This window comes from Pseudorca crassidens, chromosome 12, assembly GCF_039906515.1.
Source record: "Pseudorca crassidens isolate mPseCra1 chromosome 12, mPseCra1.hap1, whole genome shotgun sequence".
Classification (NCBI taxonomy): Eukaryota; Metazoa; Chordata; class Mammalia; order Artiodactyla; family Delphinidae; genus Pseudorca; species Pseudorca crassidens.
Genome location: NC_090307.1, coordinates 20,936,647 through 20,952,949, shown reverse-complemented (window position 1 = coordinate 20,952,949; position 16,303 = coordinate 20,936,647). Strand labels below are relative to the sequence as shown.

The 16,303-nt window shown below is 38.6% G+C and overlaps 1 protein-coding gene across 1 annotated transcript in view; it reads left to right on the top strand.

Annotated features, from left to right (window-relative positions):
• Positions 1-8,126: 8,126 nt before the first annotated feature.
• The window catches only part of LOC137203278 (netrin receptor DCC-like), a 99,837-nt gene continuing 91,660 nt past the window's right edge, over positions 8,127-16,303 (top strand). Inside the window, exon 1 of the mRNA XM_067699055.1 lies at positions 8,127-8,280. Within this exon, the coding sequence (XP_067555156.1) occupies positions 8,135-8,280 (146 nt within the window). The 5' untranslated portion in view covers positions 8,127-8,134. The remainder of the gene's footprint in view (positions 8,281-16,303) is intronic.

Sequence of the window (16,303 nt, the reverse complement as noted above, 5' to 3'; positions counted from 1 at the left end):
ATTGTTGGCATTACCCCTTCTCAATTTTCTGCTACACTTAATGATGGTTTAGGCATTTCCTGTTAAATGAATGGGGTGAACAAAGTACCTGAAACATTTCTAGAATCCCTACTGGAATAACTAATTATTACAGGCTACATGATTAATTAAGCTGACTTGATAACCTCAGAGGCACGGATGGTAGCGGGCATACTTAATCTATTTCCTATTCTATTTCACTATCCAGTAAATGATAGTAAATATGTAATTTGCCTTTAGCTTGGGCTTTTACAAGCCAATCAGCAAAGGCATCTGAAAACTCTACCTTCCTAATTAAAATTCTACTAACGTCTTATACCTTAAGAAGGGGGTATATTTTCAAATTATATATATAAGTGAAAAATTGACTGATAAAACTCTAACCCCACCACACCTTTGCTAAGTAGGCTGCATAAATAAGAGCAAAAAATCTTGAAATTTCTTGAGTTTTTGAACCTCATATACAATGAAAATTTCATACATCTCCTCATGTAGTGACAGAATTAGAGAGGTTTCCTATCTCTCCTTATACTTCTTGATTCACCCTTCAAAGAATTGTAATAGAATAATGGTTTATTGTCAGGATACTCAAGCCACTTGCAAATAAATTTAGACCTCGCTAATCATTTACTTTCTCTTACAACGTGTCACTGTTTTAAAAAAGCACTCTTGGAATTCAGATAAAGAAAAACAAAGCTATAGTTCATGTTTACTCTTGAAGTTGGAAGCCCTTAATTAAATTGGGGAAACTGAAGAGCCTTCCTAAATTATTTTCCGATGGCAGGTAGAATCAAAGCTAATATGTGGTGATATGGTAGTATTTTACTTGTGTGATGCATTCAATCTTGTGGTCCACATTCTTAAAGCAGGAAAATCTTCAACTTCTGAAAATGTGATTTTGTAGTTTATATTTGTATGAAGGATAACACCAGCGAAAATTACTTCACTTCAATCCTTTTTTCATGGGGGAAGATAAATCACCAACTTCGTTTTGTTGGTAGCTTTTCCTAAAATTTTCAAAATTAGTAATTTTGATAAAGAGATCTACAAACCCTGCAAAAGCGTTGTTATATTGACTTCAACCTTTGAACACTTAAGTTTGATAGGTGTTGATACTTTGGTGAAGCATTATTTAAAAATTAATGTTATTAATTATTTTTTGTATATTTAGAATTGTATTAGGTATTCTGTAAAACATGACTTAAACTCTGTGTTTAGGAGAAAAAGCTGTGATTTTCCCTCTAGTTTTGATTTCCCTTAAGTAAAGATAATTAGAGTGTCCCAGGGCTCTCAAGCTCTAGTCTACGAGAGGCTCTGCCCACCTTCTATCTAAACATTATCTATCTGAAATGATGTTAAGGCCCTCAGACTAATCCCAAACCCCAGGTTCTAGAACTGACTTTGCCATGGATTAGAAATGTGTGAATCAAGTCACTTAAACTCTCTGGATCTCAGTTTTTCATCTGAACATAGAAAGTGTTAACCTAGATCAGGGTTTCTTAACTACAAAACTATTGCCATTTGGAACTGGATAATTTTTGGGGGACTGGATAATTTTTTTGTCGTTGGGTTCATCCTGTGCACTGTAGGATGTTTAGCAACATCCCTGGCCTTCATCCACTAGATGCCAGTAGTATTTCCCCTCTACCATGTTGTAACAACCAAAACTGTCTCTAGACATTGCCAAATTTCCCCTTGGGGGGCAAAATCTCCCCAGTTAACAACCACTAAGCTTGGTTAGCATTCCCGAAAGGTTGGTCCAGGGTACATGGGTCCCATGAGAATCTCTGAGAAAAAAGTGTCCCATTGTCAAGTAATCATTGGGAAATTCGTTTGGTACTCACTTCCTTTTGCCACGTCCTCGCCTTCCACCTGAATACTAGAGGATTTGTCTTGAGAGAGCATCTCTGCTCACTCTATACCCTTGAGTTTGGTGATCTCACCTACTCCCAGGCTTCAAATTCCATCTGTATGCCAGCTCCCACATTTATATATCTAACACAGACCTTCTAGCTGCCTCTTTACAATTCATCATAAGATCTCAACCCTGACATATTCAAGACTGAACTTTTGTTCTTGCCCCATTGAGCCTACCTGCCCTTTCGCCCTCTCCCTCATCCTAGACATAAGGATATTGCTGAGGCCTGAATCTGACTCCTCCTTTCTTTCCTGCCCCAAGTGCAATCTGCTTTATTCATTTACTTTCAAACTATATTGTGTACGTGTCCTCCTTGCTTGACTGAAGTTGCCACCATCTCAGTTTAAGCTATCATCAACTCTCACCTGGAGAATTCCATATCCTCTTAGCTGGTCTCTATTTTTCCACCACCAACCCCTCTCCACGCAGAGGGAAGAGATGTCTCCTTGGAGCAAATCAAGCCTGTCACGTTGCTGAAAACTCTTAAACCATCTGTGATTTTACCGAGGATAACTGAATGTGATCTACAGAGCTCATGGGAACAAGGTCCTGTTTCTCTTTTCAGCCTCATTTTGTAACATTTCCTTTTTGCTCCCAGTGTTCCAGACACACGCACAGTCTGCTCTCAGTTCCCTTGTAAAGGAACAAGAACTAACTCCTAGCAACACTTCATAATTTAGCTTAAATGTCGCTTCTATAATGAGGCCTTTCATGACCTCCCTCCTCTGTCCGTGACCTCGTATCACATCCTCATGTTATACCTTTCTACATGAACTCTACTTTTCTTTAAAACACCAACTATAGTGGTAATGTTATATTTATTTGCTTCATGATTTGTTTGATATAAATCTTGTCCAGTGAATTGTAACCTCCATGAGATCAACAATTATGCCCCCCTCTTTTTTTGGTAGGGAGCAATCAATATGCTAATTTGGAAATTATTCTCAGACTACACAATATACAAGAAGACCATGACATACACATTATTAGGAAATGATGTATATGTGGCCCCATAAATACACTCTAATGGTTTCATAGCCTGGCTGTTTTTCCTTCTCCACCCTTCCAGAAAAATAGCTCAGAAATGGAGCTTTCACAACTCCCTTCTATTGGCTATGCCTTGATCTCAGGTGAGAAGTAACCTGACATTCTGTTCATGTCACAGTGACCCAGATGGGGTCCATGTTTCAGGAATGGAAGACAGAACATTTAATATATAGGAATTGTTTTTCTTCTCTGGTCCAACTAGTTGAGCAAACCTCTGACTATCTCACAACTGTGTATGTGTCTTATCTCATATTGTCTCTTTTTGCCAACTTGAATCCTCTCATGGCTTTTCCCCCTGCCTCCAGCTTTATTGGAAAATAATTGACTATAACATTGTGTAAGTTTAAGGTGTACAATGAGCTGATTTGATCCACTTAAATAATCCAGAATGGTGACAACCGTAGTTAACACCTCCATCATATCATATAATTACCACTTACCCATAGTTTGATCACAACATCATATCCACAGCACCCAATTGGATCTTATTTATGGAATAATTGAATACATTCTCTGCCATTTCTGTGCTACCTCTCCTGGCATTGCATAGTTCACATTAGCATGTTCAAAATTCTGATATTTGAGGGAAAATATATGTTTTCCACCTTAATTGACCAAGGAACCTTTTTCCCCCATAATGGTGATTAATATTTCATTTTAGGGAGCACTGGGCTAGATTATCTGTGAGATCTCTGCCAGCTGATTGACTATATAGTACCTTATTTCAGGATGAAATGCTTTGAAATATTCAATACCATGTGAATGTCTGTTCAAATTCAAAGGCCTGTGAAATTATGAAGACTTATGTTGAGCTGAAAGTGTTCTAATAACAAAACCGTTATCCAAGAACACTGCAATCATGGGAGGGAAGTTAATTTCCCAACTAGAAGCTTTCATTGGATCTGTTTGTCTCCCCAGAACTGAACTTGTCAATCTTATGTTCACATTGTTTACCTGCCTATTGTTATTGTGTAGCTATTAGGGCTCAGCCATTGTGGCAATGAGACCAGGTTCTCAACATGGGAGCCAGGACTCCTGGATTCGATACATGGCTTTGTGTTCTATGTGATACTTAAGCACTCAGAGTACCAGTCTATCCATGAGCCTACTGCAGAATTTTTGAGGGCAAATATGATAAGACACATAAAATATTTTTGAAAGCCTACCAAGTATCATAAAAATTAAAGACCTTATTAGTAGTTACACTAAACCAATTTTCTAATCATTACTAAGACTTTAGACCCAACAGATTATGAAATCTATGTTTGCTTTTATTAAATTTAGTATAAAAAGGATGAAATCATTTGCAGTGATCAGATATCATGAAAATTAATTTGGATGGAATGCTCATGTGATATTAAAAAAATGTGACTCCCTTCTCCCTGATTTTAATGAAACATATCTAGGTCTTGATGACTCTGACATTGGATACCCACACTCTTAGGCTAACACCAGGAACAGATGAATTAGGATACTGTATTTTTTTTTAATTTGGAAAAATCACATAGAATGAAATGTATTGGGCCGCATCATATCTGTTGAGCACCAACTCTGTGCCAGGGTGTGTGGTCAGTGTGATGCATCCGTTAACTCATGAAATAATCACAGTGCCCCGGAGGAGCTTTGTAAGCCTTTGAATTACACCGTTCAGCTTCTGAAAGGGGGCAAAAGTCACCTTGCCCCTTTTGGAATCAGGCTATCTCCCAGAACTCTTACCTACACAATCTAGATTTGTGAGTTCTAAATTTTTTCCTAATTTAGAGCACTCTTTTAATATATTTAGATATCTGGTTGATCATCATTATTTGCAGGTTCTCTTATTCATGAATTTACCTACTCTCTAAAATTTTATTTGTAACCCCCAAAACCAATAATTATGGTGCTTTTATGATAATCCTGGGACATGTGCAGAGCAGCCAGAAATTTGAGCAGCCCAGTGCTCACAAACTCAGCTGAGCTGGAACAAGGTGGCATTCTGCCTTGATGGTTCAGCTCTCATACCATGGATGTGTCCTTTCGGCACTACATTTAGTACCAATTTTTCACATTTTTGTGGGGTTTTGTTGGTGGTTTCACTGTTTAAAGCTGTCCCTAAATGTGGTGATGAAGTGCTTTCTGGTGTTCCTAAACACTAAAGGCTGATGTGTCTGATGGAGAAAATATGTGTGTTAATTAAGCTTCACTCAGGCATGAATTTATAGCGCTGTTGGCTATGAGTTCAGTGTTAATGAATCAACATTACATATTAAGTAAAGCACCTTTAAACAGAAACCCACATGAAACAAGGCTGTGCTTTGATTGGTTGATAAAAAGGTAGGCTCCCAGGAACATGACACTGTGTTTCCTCTAGAAGCAATACTTTGTATTCCCTAATTTAGTATTTGTGATGTCTTTATAGAACACAACTACTGCAAATAACAAGGATCGACTCCATCTAAAGACACCATTGCACTTGACTTTATTTACTGCCTGTTCAATGTCAGATATTCTGATTAGTCAGCCTTTGAATGGAGATTGGGAAATTAATGAAAGATCTTGAAAACCAAGTTTTAAACTGATGGAGCTTTTATGAAGAAGTCATAAAGGCCTGGAATCAAAGATTTATAATGGGAGCCCTCATGAACCCAACTCTATGAGGCAAATGACATCAATATCTCACTTAATCTAAAGCTCATGGGCTTCCCTGGTGGCGCAGTGGTTGAGAGTCCGCCTGCCGATGCAGGGGACACAGGTTCGTGACCCGGTCCGGGAAGATCCCACATGCCGCGGAGCAGCTGGGCCCGTGAGCCATGGCCACTGAGCCTGCGCGTCCGGAGCCTGTGCTCCGCAACGGGTGAGGCCACAGCAGTGAGAGGCCTGCTTGCCGGAAAAAAAAAAAAAAAAAAAAAAAATTAAAGCTCTGCAGAATCCAGAGTCATTATTTTCTAATTTGGAGCATGACATCTTCCTAGGTGGAAAGAAGAGCAAAAGTTTGAAAAATTCCAATTTACATGGTTTTAAAAAATATTCATACAGTGTTACTGCCGGGTATGACTCAAACTAAGTTTGTCAGAAATGGTGAACTGTTAAATTTAAGTTAAGCTAATAAAATCCATGAGATCCCCAACGGCTTCCGTTGTACACTTTCACATAAAAGGTTAATTTATTCCAATCGATTAATTTATTAAGAACAGAAAGGGCATATTGAGATACTACTGTAACATGACTTTTTAAATTGTAAGTAAAACTATGACACAGAAAGTTCTAACCTTTCATTACTTGCCTCATTCCTTTGTAATAAATGAAAAAATTACTTCAAGGAAACCTTATTTCTTTCATTTATAATCAGAATCTTTTAACAGAAAGTGCTGTGTAAAAACTTGATGGTTACCCGCCCCTGAGATTCAAGTTATATCGGTAGCACTTAATTTTTTTCCCCAACAATATTGAATCAGCAATAATTTGTTTAAATTTAGATGACTATCTTTTCAAAAAAAAAAAACCCAATGATTCTTAGATAACTTGTCAAAAGATAGTGTTTCAATTTTGAGGCAAGTGCTGGGTTATTCACTTATGCAAACAAGTTAATTTATCTTTCACATTGAATATTATTTCTAAAAAGTTTGTATCAATAGTTTGGAAGTCCACACCAAAAATATCCCAAATGATATGGTAGATTATTAATTTAGGCAACATTTTATTTAATGTTTCAGTAGGATAATGATATTATAAGCAATTACACTGTGTCAGATAGTTGCTGAGATAGTTGCTTTGTCTGTATTTTTTCTAATTCTGACAGTAACTACATATGATAAATATTATGATTTCCATTTTATAGGTAAAGGCACTGAGGTACAAAAGGCCTAAAGATTTTGCGCAAGGGGTATAGAAAGCTAATATGGGTTGTTGAAGAAACTCATTCAAATTTAGATCTAGGTAAACATCCAAATTCATTGCTTTCTGCTACTTTTTAAATTATTTATAAATAAAGCTGTATGCTAATATATACTTTTTAGAATTTGGTAGCTTGTAATAGTAAATATGACATAAATCAGAATATTTCTAATTGATTAATCACTGAGGGTTTAAAGAAAGCTATTTAAAGGGTCATTAGTCATTCTTGCTTACATAAGCAGATGATCATTCTATTTTCGCCTAAATATTGTCTACCATGTGGTACAGTTGCAGCACAGGAAAAATTTATCTTAGGACTTTATGACACTCTTTCCAACCCTGTGGCTGCTTTTTAATGGGATTCATGCACCCTTGACAGGTTGAAAATTAAATGTGCTTTATGGATAGCTTCTTAAAAGGAACGGAAAGTATGAGTGATTGGTGTCAAATAGTTTGTCTTTCACAGCATCAAATAAATAGTATTTTCTCAGCCTTCTCTGACTCTTGTCATACTGGAATTCTTATCGTTCAAAGCGGCATGCTTCCTGCCTTCCCCACTTTCTACTCAATACCATAGCTTAATTATATTTTTCCATTGAGATATAATTCCCATACGATGAATTTACCCTTTCAAAGTGCACAATTCAGTGGTTTTTAGCATATTCACAAGGTTGTGCCACCATCGCCACTATCTAGCTTTAGAATATTTTCATCACCCCAAAGGGAAACCCTCTGCCCATTAGCAGTCTTTCCCCATTCACTTCTCCCCACATCCACTGGCAAACACTAATCTACTTTCTGTCTCAGTAGATTTGCCTATTCTGGATATGTCATAGAAGTAGAATTGTACAATACGTGGCCTTTTGTGTCTGGCTCCTTTCACTTAGTATATCATTTTCAAGGTACATGAATTTTGTAGCATGTATCAATACTTCATTCCTTTTTATGACTGGGTGGTATTCTATTGTATGTATGTATCACACTTGTTTATCCATTCATCAGTTGATGGCTTTGGGGGTTTCCCACTTTTGGTGATTCTGAATAACGTTGCTGTGAATATTCCTATGTAAGTTTCCATGGGAACATTGGTTTCATTTATCTTGGGTAGATAATTCGATCTTTCCTCTCCTGTTTCATTGCTTTTTGCCCCAGCTTCAGGAATGCCCAGAACAATAGGAACTCTGAATTCTTAACCGAGCTTGATAAGCCATGGCTGTCACATCTCCCTAAACATGATCTTCATTTGCCTGTCTTTTCCCAGAGCCACCCATTGGCCAGATGCACCCCCCACATGGCAGCGTCACTCCTCAGAAGAACAGCAACCTGCTTGTGATTATTGTGGTCACCGTTGGCGTCATCACAGTGCTGGTGGTGGTGATCGTGGCCGTGATTTGCACCCGGCGTTCTTCAGCCCAGCAGAGAAAGTAGGTACAGCTAGTTCTCAAGAGATGAGAAGTCACTGCTTGACCTGACGACCATCTTTTTGAGTTAGATTTTTGACGGCTCTCTTCCCGTGTGCTTCCAGAATTCACTACGTGTTCCTTATCTCCTCTCCAGAGCTGGGCAAAATCTTGCCTTTGTCCATTCCAGGCCCATAACTTAAGAGGGTGAGGGCTAGGCTTGCAGAATTAATAGTAGAATCCACCTGAACACTCACTCTGCATTTCTGTTTGATTTTACTTCTTGAGACCAGATTCTTCCTTTCAAATGAGAGCAGGTATTCCTTAAGTAACACTTAGAGAGTGGACTTCACCATGTCCCTACTTATGGCCCTCTCTCTGCAATTATGTATAAAACATTGGAGACGTGTATTCCTCTAAAAGTATTTACGTATCATGGGCTTCCCTGGTGGCGCAGTGGTTGAGAGTCCTCCTGCCGATGCAGGGGACGTGGGGTCGTGCCCCGGTCCGGGGAGGATCCCACATGCCACGGAGCGGCTGGGCCCGTGAGCCATGGCCGCTGAGCCTGCGCATCCGGAGCCTGTGCTCCGCAAAGGGAGAGGCCACAGCAGTGAGAGGCCCGCGTACCGCAAAAAAAAAAAAAGAAAAATATTTACGTATCCCTTTTGGCAAGAAGGCCTGAAGGCATTTAATCAATGCTTGCGGCATGAATGACAGTATAGACTACCAAACTCAACGTAATTATAATACTATGGAATGTTTAGTTTAGAGGGAGTAGTTAGGATAGATGAGAGATTCCAGAAATTCAAAATGGTTCATATTTCCTGGCTACGGTGGATTTTCAGAAATTAAAAATTTTGAGGGGTTTAAAAATATTTTCATATCGTGCAGCTCTAGGTTATAGCACATGCAGAGAAAGATATATCAAAGTACAAAGTTTGGAATGGAAAAGGGGTTTTAACTGAGCTTATCCCCTCCCAACGATACCCCATAAACAGCATATTAACCTTGTATCAGCCAGTTGTGGGAATCAGCAATAACCTTCTGGTTATTTTCTGCCTCTCTAGCACTTTTCAAATCCAACATGATATGTCTTTTTCAGCTGTGCTATTCTCACTGGATTGGCTACAATAGGCTCTTTCCTTAATTTTTGTTTGGTTTTGGCCTGAGGCATGGTGTTCTGCAAGTCTGAGGCATGGGCCCATAGGCGGCTGGTTTGACAACTGTATACCATACACATTGCTGGAGAAAGATTCTCTAGCAAATAATTTTCCCTCTTCCCCTGGTAATACCTCAGCCTTTCTTTTTTTTAAAAAATGCTGTGATCCTATTTGTTGATTTCTAGCGTATCTTCCAGCATTTTGAAGTAAGGTATTTAGTAACAGGATACAGGAAGATGTACATACTGAAGAAAGTAACATAGGTATAGATGTAGTCTTTGCATTTCATTTATTTAGATGACAGGTCAAATTTTATATCCAGCCGCATTCATTTGACTGGACTGTCTTGAAGCTGATGATAGCTGGTGTGCTGGTCCATTGTTTCCGAACAGAGAACCAGACAGAATGAGATTAACAAGGTGGGTCTCCTGTGTAAGCGTCTGGAAAGTCATAATCGCCCACTGAGCTTCTAGAGTGCTGGGCACTTGGTAAGACTCTGGGGGAAAATCACTGTGATTAAGTCGTTGAACAATCTCTTGGTCCAGCAATCCCAGGAAAGGGCCCTTGTAAACAAAGAATGGTGAAAAATCAAAGCTGCAGGTCTCTGAGGCAGAGCTGAGAAAGATTCACAGAAATGGAAGCACGGAGGACAGCAGTTTCTGGTCTTACTTCATGACAGTTTTAAAAACATGGATGCGTTCACAAAACGAATCGAAATAACTAAACCATCTGTAGTGAGGTGTTTTGTTTTGATGATTTTCCTCATTGTTAGAAGAATGTTTGAGGGTTATATTGACTTGATGAACTGAGCTCCTGGACCTGTGTTGTTTCTCCACAGAGAAAATGCTAGTCTTCTCCATGTGCAAAAGTGGGATGTGGTGCTATTTTGGGAAACTCTCAAATTGTCCTAAATCCCACCCTAAGTACTTTGTTAGAAGCTTGAAGGTTTTATATAGAAAGAGTAGAAGCTGAACCCTGGGCGTCACTTGTTTTTAAAATTAGGGAATGGGGCTTCCCTGGTGGTGCAGTGGTTGGGAGTCCGCCTGCCGATGCGGGGGACACGGGTTCGTGCCCCGGTCCGGGAGGATCCCACATGCCATGGAACGGCTGGGCCCGTGAGCCATGGCCACTGAGCCTGCGCTTCTGGAGCCTGTGCTCCACAACGGGAGAGGCCACAACAGTGAGAGGCCCGCGTACCACAAAAAAAATAAATAAATAAAATAAAATTAGGGAATGATTGAAAGAATAAATCACTCCATGAATGACTGAAAACCCAAAGAAAGTGAATCTATAGCTCATATGCTACTGCCGCTTGGGTTTTTCCTCACCCCACTCCCAAAGTCTCTTAATATTTACTTGGCATATTTTCACAATTTAGCTTCATATATTTTTCTTCAGTAACAGGCCCAATGGCATTCATCCTGATCTCTTTGTTTGTATATGTTAACAGAGAAAAAGGAAAAAAGACAATCTCTCCTTTAAGATATTTCTGAGTTTTAGTTTAGCCTTTCTTGATTTCATTGAGAGGTCCTCCTCCCCCCACAGCACCACCACTGCACTTGTAGAACAAACTAAATAATGCAGATGAAAACAAAATCAATTCTAATTTGAAACAGAAATAATGTCCATTACAGGGCTCTCAGAAATGGGAGTTTAATGTAATTAATAAGGTGAAGTAGGAGATATCCGTGTGCTTCTTCAATATCTCTTTATTTAGGACGGCTGGAGAGTGTAAATTGTCTATGTGTTTTACTGGGGGACTTGAATTACATCCACATGGATTTGAAACATTTTTGTGTACTATCAGTAATACTTCGTTCAAGTTAGTGTCTACGCGTTTTATTCTGTGATTTATGTAATGAGGTAATGAGCTAGCTTATCTGATTGACTCACATTCTAGTTGGTAAGATTTTCTTTTTGTTATAAAATAACTAACAGAAGTTAGAACCCAAGTTCTAGTTCTGATTCTACCACTTCTTTAATTAAATTAATAGTATTTAATTACACCTAAGGGAAGACCTAGTCTCTGAATACCAGTTTCCTCAAATAAGAAATGGGACTAAATGCTTTTCTGTCAACCCTCACCACTAAGATTCTCCATGGACTACTGCTAAATTACAAAATCACATGGTAGCATTTAGCTTCAAATTCCATGCAATAAAAATAACTGCATTTCTTTTTAACTATTAATTAAAACATTTTGAAGAGACTTCCCTTACACATTCTGAATTAGTGAGATTATAGTAGAATATCATAATATTGAAAATTTGTGTTTTAATAAAGCTTAAATTGATGGGGGATTTTGGTGCTTTTTAACAGAGTAATAATATTTTCCTGGCCAAAATGTAGAATGTGTATTTTGATAAGTTAGAAGGTATCTACAGATACTAAAGAAAAAAATATTTGACATTGAGACTATCCTGGAAATTCTGGACACATGGTTATCACATGAACACATGGGTAGATGGTCAACAACTTGTCCGAATACATTAAATTTAAATGTGTAAATGAAATTCAAGGTTTACATGGTAAAATCACCAGTTAACTAAGCCTCCTCTTTGATTTGACGTGGACACAGCAAGTTTTAAATATCCACACGCATTCAAATCTTAACAAAAATAATTATCTTCAGTACTGAGTGAGGATCAAATGTTTCAACGCAAATGAAATCTATTGTACTTTACTATAGGTCACTCTCACTATTTTCAAAATTTTAACATTCCATTGGTTTTCAGTATTCACCACACAAGGATTTTAACTGACAACCACTTAAGACATCAATATATCTTAGTTCCATCTCGGAAAAGGCAGGTTCATTTGAGTATCTAGGACATATTTTCTCTGGCTTTCCAATACAAGTTTTTTGTTTCGTTTTTAGTAGCAGTCAGTAGAGTAAAAATAATCAGTATAGATAATTAGGAGGCTGGAAAGCTTTGGGAAAGATTTGGATGGAGGAAAATTAAAAAAAATAATGACACGTTTTTATCATTCAATTCAAGTGATTTCTATGCGCTTGGTGTGTGATCTACAAAGTAACAAATCTGATGAATGTTAACTCTGGAGCTAAAAACCTTTCTGCAGTTTCCCACTGACTTACTGATAGTTTAAATGTATCTGTTATGACTTGGTCCCCTCTACTTTTTCAGCTTTCCTCCCTGCCATGCCCCAGTGCGTGCTCCCTGCTCCAACAATGCAGAAGCCATGCCTTTTTTCATTCGTTTATTAAACTCCCACTCTCACTGATCTTTGCGTTTCTAGTCCTTAGCATACTTCTTGACACATTTACTATTCCATAAATGTTCACTGAATAAACAAGTGGATACATGTTGTAAAACAATGGGTGATGTTACAGAAAGGAAGTAAAGAGAGTTTGCACCAGTATCGCTGGAGGAAACCAGCGCACACACAGGGAGCATCTGGCCAGCCCAATAAGACAAACAGTGATCAATGCAAGGTGAGTGGTATAGAGAGAGACCAGGGAAATGGTTTAGCTATTCTAAGATTACACAGACCTAAAGTGGTCAGGAAGGTTTCCGAAAGAAAACAGGCTTGAAGGGAATCTTAAAGGGTAAGTAGTTTGTAAGTAAAGAGTACTGTGAAGGCGTTGTGGGCAGAAGCAATATCAGATAGGTGGATGGATGGATAGATAGATGGATAGATAGATACAGAGATACAGAGATAGATAGATAGATAGATAAAACTAACGAACAAAACCCACCAGAATTTGATTATACTCTGGAAGCTTTGCCATAGTATGAGAAAGAGCAAAGAGAGCCGTGGAAGATTCCTTGCTTTGCCTTTATTCAAGAATACATGGGTGGGAAGAGACACTCCTATCCTGCAGCTATTTTTGGAAGCCAAACGATTACTGGTACCTGTAAGAAAAGGTGTGTGTGGGGGAGGGATAAACGTGACATATTCTACATCGAATAGAAGAAACTAGCTTTATAATAAAAACAAACAAACAAAACCAAATCATTCACTTAAGACAGTGCTTCTCAAAATTTCTGTGCATCAGATTCCTCTCAAGGGCTGTTAAAACACAGATTGCTGGGCCTCATGACCCCCTTCCCCAGTTTCTGATGGGGTGGGGCCTGAGAATGCGCATTTCTAACAGGTTCCCAGGTAATGCCGATGCTACCAGTCCAAGGACCATACTTTAGGGAACATTGCACGGGGTTCACCTACATACAAATTTTTAAGATTCCAAATGGTGAGATAGAGGAACTGCGGACCAAAATGGACAGCAGGGATTATGTCAAGGAACCAGCAGATGGGCAAAAGGTTGGGGTAACAGCTGTTGCTACAGGTTTTAGGACAAATTTCACACAATTTAGTTATGAGCAAATGTCAGTGTTATTACAACCCTGCTGTATGGACCACTGGGCTACTACCAGCAGGGGAAGGAGGCCTCTCCAAGGCCAAAGCTTTTTCTCTTGATAAGAGACATTATACAAAGCAGAAGTGGTTAGATGGTCTTTCATAGAATATATACAGAAAGGAAATAAAGTCTGCTAGAGATCTTTAGATTTTTTTTTTTATTTGTATTGGGGTATAGTTGATTTACAATGTTGTGTTAGTATCTGCTGTACAGCAAGGTGAATCAGTTCTACATATATCCAGTCTGTTTTAGATTCTCTTCCCATATAGGTCATTACAGAGTATTGAATTGAGTGTTTGCACAGCAGAAATAGTGTCACAGATGTAAAAAACAAACTTATGGTTACAAACGGGGGGGGGGGGATAAATTGGGATTGACATATACACACTACTATATATAAAATAGACAACTAATAAGGACCTACTGTATAGCACAGAGAACTCTACTCAATACTCTGTAATGACCTATATGGGAAAAGAATCTAAAAAAATGGGGATATTTAGATTCTTGATGACTGTCAGCTAGGTAGATAAGCAGCTTCTCAGAAGAGGTCTTGATCTGATTAAAATCCATCAGAAAAATGCCTATGAATTTCATCAGGAATAATAATTTCTTTCCAGATGGAAGTTGTAAATCATAACATACTAAAAAGGTTCTGCCTCAATCAGGTTTAGAACTTTTTTTTTAATACAATACACCTGGGGATGCTTGTTACTGAGGTCATGGGGACTGGTGAATGAATGAATGAATAAGGCATGAATGTAAGCAAGGGAAACCAGAATTCATCATTTCCTTCTAGTTTCACAAATTATTTGACAAACTTCTTTACCATAAGCTATGTAAATATTGAGTTCTCATGGACGTTCTGACGATCTTGTCCTGGATTTGGGAACTGCTGTGTCTCTGTATGCAGTCATATAGGCACCAGCGTTTAAGTTATTTAGCATTTTGATCTGTTAGAAAGAAAGATAATGGGGTGAAATCTCCAAGTTTGAAGATGACATTAAGTTCTTCTAAGTGACCAGAGATGGATTACATAAAGCGCTACAGACTCATTTCCTGTGGGCAGGTGAAGTGTAAGGAAATGAATTCAGGGAATAAATGGTTAGCAAGAGAGTTATTATCTTAAACACAAGAAAATGATCTAGGGGTTAATGATCTAGGGGTTATTACCATTGTCTAGCGTCAGTGTGAGCCTGCTGCCAGGAATTCAGCGAAGTGCAGGTACTTGTTGAGAAAATAGTAGAGCAGAAACCCCAGCATTATTTCTCCACTCAACTCCTAAACAGATATGAAGTCTGAGGTTCTTTGTTTCTCTCCTCATCAGTATTGCTTCAGGAAAGACAAGGAAAAAGAATGTTAAGAAAAATTCAACAAATCGCACTACCGAACATTTATTAATTGCCTAATATGTACAGAGCATCTTATCTGGTAATGGGGACACCAAAGCCATCCTCAGTGGCCTTGCACAGGTTACAGAGTCTCCATGAGAGTAGTTTATTTGAACCATTTAGCTAACATGAAAGCAGTTATCCTCATAAACCATTCACTGCAAGTGAGAAAGAGGTACTTCTCTGGGCTTCTACCCAAGGTTAGATTTTAACTGTCTAAATTCTGCCTTATGAAGACACATTATTGTTTTAAAAGAAGCAGAAGCTGCAAGTGGAGATTTTAAAAATTATAAAACTGTAGAGCAGAGGTTGAAAACCATTTCTGAAAAGGGCCCAATAGTAAATATTTTCGGCTTTGTGGGCCAGGTGGTCTTTGTTGCAACTCCTCAACAATGCAACGCGAAAACGAATGAGCTGGGCAAGATTCCAGTAAAACTTCCTTTACAGAAATTGGCATTGGAGGCCCCAGCCCCATGGAGCTGCCTGAGCAGAGCGGCTGTAGGCAGTGCTGTGTGGGCAGAACCTGGTGTTGACGGGAACCATTTTCATCGTCTTGTTGGTGACCGTAGTCCTTATGGCATTTTTTTTTTTTTTTTTTTTTTGGAGCAAATGGATCACTATTTCTCACAAGCACTTTACATTAACTTGGATTCTTTCTAAATTTTTATCCAAAACAGTGTAACAAAATAGTCGGTAAGAGTTCATACCACAAAACGCCTTCCATCCCACCTTTTACAAACTGCAAGCCCTTATGGCATTTCGTGTCTACAAGCCCATTCGGCACCAGTGACAGCAGAGCAAGCAAGTCCCCCACAAGCATTTGGGAACAGAGTAAGTTCTGTTACACATGGGTTAGTGGGGAAGTTGGAATCAGAACTTTAGTGCTTGGAAATCATCTGTGGTCTGGAAAGTTGGTAAATGCTGAATGATGTAGAAAACAACAGCTAACCATTGTCTTATCCTAACCCTGTAATGCAAGTGTTTGGCCACGGAGTCGGCTTCTCAGTGTTCCCTTTTATATTTGTATTTGTGGCTGTACTTGTTAAAAGTAAGACCTGAAGCTCCAAGGTTCAGTGTAAAGATGGAGTGCTCATGAGAAAGAAAGCGTAACTTGG